The sequence below is a fragment of the Pipistrellus kuhlii genome, unplaced genomic scaffold (genome assembly GCF_014108245.1).
Source record: "Pipistrellus kuhlii isolate mPipKuh1 unplaced genomic scaffold, mPipKuh1.p scaffold_m20_p_14, whole genome shotgun sequence".
NCBI classification, from domain to species: Eukaryota; Metazoa; Chordata; class Mammalia; order Chiroptera; family Vespertilionidae; genus Pipistrellus; species Pipistrellus kuhlii.
In genome coordinates, this window is record NW_023425449.1 from 28,716,752 (window position 1) to 28,722,763 (window position 6,012).

Here is a 6,012-nt window from a genome sequence, read left to right on the forward strand (position 1 = left end):
TAAGTCCCCAACGCACGCTGACACGAGCACCAGCCTCCTTCACGCAGCCTTAGATCTGCAGGGGGTCTCACAGCACATACGGATCCTTCCATCTAGAAGGAGGCCTCTTCCTTCCCACACACACACACTCAAAGACACACTGTTTCCTTGACAACAAAGCCAGAGTGGAAATATCTTCTATCCACATCTCTCCAAACATCAGCAAAACTGCGCCAATCCAAAGGAACATTTTGCCTCCCCCGGCCCCCAGCTATTATAATAGCCTCTAAAAAGGTCTCTCTCCAACTTTCTTAAACAACCCCCACCATCTCCAACCAGTTCTCCACATGGTAAGAAACCTGGTATCACCATTCATTCACTCACTCCTCACTCACTCACATAGTATATAATACAAAAATCACACCACAGAGCAGGCACTGAACTAGGTGCTGGGGACACATAAATGAATAAAACAAATAAAAATCACTGCCCTGCTGGCTTTAATTCCAGTGTGTGGGAGGGAAAGGAGAGAAGACAAAAAATAAACAAGATAAAACACATAGTGCTATGGAGAAAAGTAAAGCAGAGGAAGAGGTGTGTGTTTGGAGTGTGTCCATCTAAAGAGGATCTCTTGTGAGACAAGTCCTTCCTGAGAAGGTAGAACGTGGCATTTGATCCAGGACCTATGAGAGGGGAGGGGGCAAGGCATATGCAGATACCTGGAGGACGAGAGATCCAGTGTGAGGGAACAGCAAGTACAAAGGCGTGTGCCCGTCACATCACACGGAGTCCTGTGTGAGCGAGAGGGGAAAGCGATAGAACATGGGATCAGAGAGACAGATCAGCAGGGTGTACCTCTCTGCTGGGTGTACCTCCCTGCCCTTCAACGGGCTCCTAAGCTCTCATACCTATGACAAGACCCTCTGTGCTCTGCCCCACCTACCTCCCTGCCTGCCTCTCACAACCTGAACCTCAGCCCCAGAATAACACTGAGTCCCGCCAAAACACGCCTATCCAGAGACCACACCTGTGCCCGCAACCATTACTAACTACTCCACGGTCTGGAACACGTTCAATGTCTCTGCAGGTGAATGAGACAACACTTCCGTAGTCCCAGCTTCTTACAACTGTCATTTTCTCAGACACTCGGTTCATATATACCAAATGTCAAAATCTGTTCAGTATGACTGTTTGCCTCCCCCTTGGATAGGTAGGATCCTCTTAAGGAAAATAAAACTTGGTAGGGTAAAAATTAGGGAGTGTCATAGGAAATGGGAGTGGTACAGGGTAGGCGAGGGTGAGGTGCCACAAAGGAGAACTGAGACATGTGAACACAAGACACCAGGAAGGAGAAAAATACATGAGAGGCGGGGGAGGAGGTAGAGGGGAGAGGGAGAGAGGGAGAGAGGGAGAGAGGGAGAGAGGGAGAGAGGGAGAAGGGGGGAGGGGAGGAGGGGGGAGGAGGGGAGGGGGAAGGGGGAGGGGGAGGGGGAGGGGGGAGGGGGGAGGGAGGAGGAGGGGGGGGAGGGGGAGGGGGGAGGGGGGAGGGGGAGGGGGGAGAGAGGGAGAGGAGGAGAGAGGGAGAGGGAGAGGGAAAGGGAGGGGGAGAGGGAAAGGGAGGGGGAGGGAGAGGGAGAGGGAGAGGGAGAGGGAGGGAGGGAGCAAGCAAGCTGGTAAGTTGCACCAACTCATCCCCCTCCCCTTGCTTCCACACACACACTCACTTTCCCCGTCTGGGGAGAAAAGTTGAAGCTATGTTCCAAATCCCTCAGAACTTGACCAAAATGTCACCCCTACTTTAAAGCCATCTCACAACTTTTTTTTTTTTTTCGGCTTCTTTGTCTTTGAATCCTTTGCACTTCCTCACTTAATGCTCTGCATGTAGTAGGTGTTCAGTTAACTATTTTGTCTTAATTGATCAGGGTGCCAAAAGCATATTCATTCTTTCTACAGTTGACCCTGAACTACCACTGTTTCTAGAAAAGGGAAAAGAATACCCCTCTTCTTGTTCCCCTCCTCCCTGAACCCACACTGCCCCACCCACCACACAGAATTACATTTTGAGTTCATGCTCCTTGGAGAATCTAACCTCTAACTTACACAGCTAGGAAACAAGGCAGTCCATTGTCCAAATACCCATACACAACCCATTTGAAAATTGGGCACACTACCAATATAAAGGAAAAGACCCCCTTCTCCTTTGCATTTAGTAACAAATTAAACCAATCTTAACCGTTGACATAAATTACTTCTGGCAAGTTTTTATCCCAGGTAGCCTTCTCCTGCCCTGTCTCAAAGGTTCCTTCTGACAAAGCAAACGGACTTGACTTTTTAAAATACAAATGTGTTGGAAACGGAATAACGCATGCTTCATTTGAAACCCACACAGAACTGGCATTAGGATCACACGGGCCACTGCCGCCCTCCACTGCTCAAAGTGACAAAACCGGAGGGAGACCATCATTTCTTGAATGTCTAGATTTTTTTATACGGACAGTGTGCATTGCATCTTGAAACATACCCTCCACCAGGGACTTTTTAATGAATACACACGCATGCACAGAATGCGCTTGATTCGCAGAAATCCCCAGCTGTGTCCCAAGCATAAAACATTCTGCAAGGCTTTCTCCACCCTCCCAGCTTTATGTAAAGCCCTGGGAGAGCAAACCAGGCTTCAGCGTGGTTTCGGCAAAGATGTACACACCCGCGCGGAGCCTGCGGGCTCAGGGCGCCCCGCTCCCCCGTCCTCCCCGGACCCGCCGCCGCCCGCCTCGCAGCCCGCCCGTGGCCGGAGGCGCCACGCCGGACCCGGCGCCTTCTTACCGATGATGGGCTTCTGGGTGGACGCAGGGGCCGCGGACAGCCGGAGGGTCCCCGCGGCGCACAGCAGCAGGCCCAGCGCGTACAGCAGGTGTCCCGGGCTCGCCATGGCGCCGGCCGCCTCCCGCCGTCTTTCAAAGGCTCTGCGGCCGGCTGGCCCCGAGCGGCGGCAGCTGCGGCGATTGCGTGGCCGAGCGGCGGCTGGAGGGCGTCCGGCGGGGGCGGGGCTCCGCCGCGGGGGCCTATGGGAAATGTAGTCCCGGCGCGCAAGGCGAGTTCACCCGCTGCTGCATGGTTCAACCGCGATTGGTGCGCCCGCCCGTTCGGAATCGGCTGGGTGGGCACCGGGTGGTCTCCCCTGGCAGCTGTTAACCCATGGGATGAGGTCAGACCCGCGAAGAGGAGGATCCTGGGTCCCAGCGGGACCCCGTCACCAGGCAGCTGGAGAGGAGGCGAGGGATCCTGAGAACTTGGCGCCCACTGCGGCTCCTGCTTCAAAGGCCAGAGCTTTGCGGGTCAGGAATGCTAAGGGCCACGTGGGCACTCCAGCGTTCCGTGGAAGGATAGGCTGCGACCTCGAGGGGCTGGTTTCCACATCCTGTCATTTCTTTGCAGGGTCGTCGAGGCATCTGGAGGAAAGCAGCGGGAAGGGAAGGAGGATGGATGTGAACGTGTGCCCAGGTGAATGGCCTCCCTCCAGAACCCAGTCAAGGAGGGACTGCAAAGTGGCAAGTCCAGGCGAGGCCCTCAGAAGAGGCTCACCGACCTCACCATTAGTATGGTCTGCAGACTTTGTCCTGTAAACTGGAGGCAGGCCTGATGGCTTTGGTTCCGGTTCATTGAACGTCTTTTTTAAAAAATATATTTTATTGATATTTTTACAAAGAGAAAGGGAGAGGGACAGAGAGCTAGAAACATCGACCAGCTGCCTCCTGCACACCCCCTACCGTAGATGTGCCCACAACCAAGGTACTGGTAACCTGGAACCTTTCAGTCCGCAGGCCGATGCCCTAACCCTTGAGCCAAACCAATTTCGGCCATTGAACGTCTTTTGAGGGTTCTTGTTAAAATTTTGAAATTTGGAATCACTATTTTCATGGTAAGTAGGTAAAAGACAGGAAACTTTTTATTTCTATGTGTGAGAAAGTAAAACGTATGGATATGGATAATATTAGGTGTAAGTGCCCACCTAGAAGGCCCAAATTAAATTCAGAATAAAGTTGAAGAAAAGTATTTGAAAATCGACTCAATCACTGCTAAATGTTGAAGATGCACGGATGAATTGGATACTATCTTTTTCACAAGATGCTTACAGTTCAGTAAGGAAAAAAGACAGGAAGAGAGCACGATGTATGGAGAGAGTGACAGCATCGTTTTGGCACATTTCAAGGAGAGTGACTGCAATAAGGAGTCTAGTTTGACAAGAAAATGGACGGGTGTGGTGAGAGATAAGGCCAAAGGATGCGGTTAAAGATATTGTGCAAGACCTTACTTACTCAGCTGATTTTGAACCTAATTGAACAGATAAGGAGCCTTTGTAAGTATGAATTTATGATTCTGGAGCTCAAATCCACGCAGGAAAAAATTAAGTTATTATTTGGCATTATACATAAAAATAAACTACAAGTGAGTAAAGGTATAAATATGAAAGGCAAAATAAAATACTTTATTTATAAGAAAATGCATAAGTATATATTCATGACTGGTGGTCAAATGATTGAAATACAAATGCTAATCGAAACATTTGATTTAACATTATAAATAAAACTTCTATATAACTTTAGGCAAATTAAAAGGCACAAACTTGGAAAATATGTTTACAAAATATATAATTTTAAAAATGTTCATTTCTAGAATATACAAAGAACTAAATAAGAAAACACAGCAACCCTATAAAAAATGGGGAAAGAAAGTGAAATACAAAGCAAATCTTCATTAATCATCAGGTAAATGCACATTAAGGCAAAATAGCCGTAGTTGGTTTGGATCAGTGGGTATAGCCTGGGGCTGTGTGTTGAAGGATCCCGGGTTTGATTCCAGCCAAGGGCACAAGCCTGGGTTGCAGGCTTGATCCCCAGTACGGGATGTGCAGGAATTACATTTGCTTTGTAATTCCCTCTCATCAATGATATTTCTCTCTCTCCCTCTCCCTTCCTCTCTGAAATCAATAAAAAAAATATATATTTTTTAAAAAGACAAAACAATATGTCACATGTTTCAGATCTACAAAAATGTTAACCCTGATTTTATAACAAGAGTGTAGAAAAATGAGAGTTCTCTTAATACTGCTGATAGAGTAAATTATTACAGTAATTTTTTATAGCAATTAGGCAGTTTCTGGTAAAGGTGATAGTGTACCTATCCTGCAATCCAGCGCTTTTTGGTGTATGTAAGTAGGTACCCTAAAAAAAATGCTTGCATGTCTAAAGGAAGACATTTATACAGGTATGTTCTTTGAAGAATATTTTTGTAATGGTGAAATACTAAATGCAATGTAAGTATAATTAAGGGAATGAATACATAAATTGTATAGTTAATAAATTATTAGCATGAAAATGAATGAATTGGAGATGCTTTTCAACAGAGATCAAGTTCTTTTGAGAGATAAAGGGGTAAATTATGCTTGGGTCTAAAAGATAATGGCGAATGCCTAAACCAGAATCGCTCCACACATCTTCAAAATCAGTTAGGTGTAAAAGGAGGACGAATGAAATTACACATGTTCCGTGCCTTTAGTGATACTAAGAGATAGAGGACAAACACCACAAACATCAAATTACTAGAATATTGATAAGTATCAAATTGCATCAAAGCTCGAAGACTAGATCTTGAGTGGGAGAGACAAGTCTTCAGAGAATCTTTGATAAAGAGAAAAGGAGAGTGGAAGATAGAGACAAAGCATGGGCAAAATCTAATCCTGAAAGAAAATGTCGAACATGAAGTGCTATAATATTGGACACAATCTGGACCTCGGTAGATTATAATACTAATTACAGGAAAAGAGTCTTGAAAATGAGTGGAACTAGAATTGTCAGCTTTAGATAAGTATTGCTTCTAAGGGAGAATCAACTTCATTGACAAGGGTGAGGTGTCTCTTAATGATATGGCAGTGAAGGGAAAGAAGGATACGAGGGGGAAAATAAGGATCCTGTAAGAAACAAAAAAATCGGTCTGCGGACTGAAAGGTCCCAGGTTCGATTCCGGTCAAGGGCA

At 46.8% G+C, this 6,012-nt stretch overlaps 1 protein-coding gene across 1 annotated transcript in view; it reads right to left on the reverse strand.

Moving 5' to 3' along the window:
• Positions 1-2,999, reverse strand: part of GGH (gamma-glutamyl hydrolase) — a 20,271-nt gene extending 17,272 nt beyond the window's left edge. Inside the window, exon 1 of the mRNA XM_036437009.2 lies at positions 2,803-2,999. Within this exon, the coding sequence (XP_036292902.1) occupies positions 2,803-2,908 (106 nt within the window). The 5' untranslated portion in view covers positions 2,909-2,999. The remainder of the gene's footprint in view (positions 1-2,802) is intronic.
• Between the last annotated feature and the right edge of the window lie 3,013 nt (positions 3,000-6,012).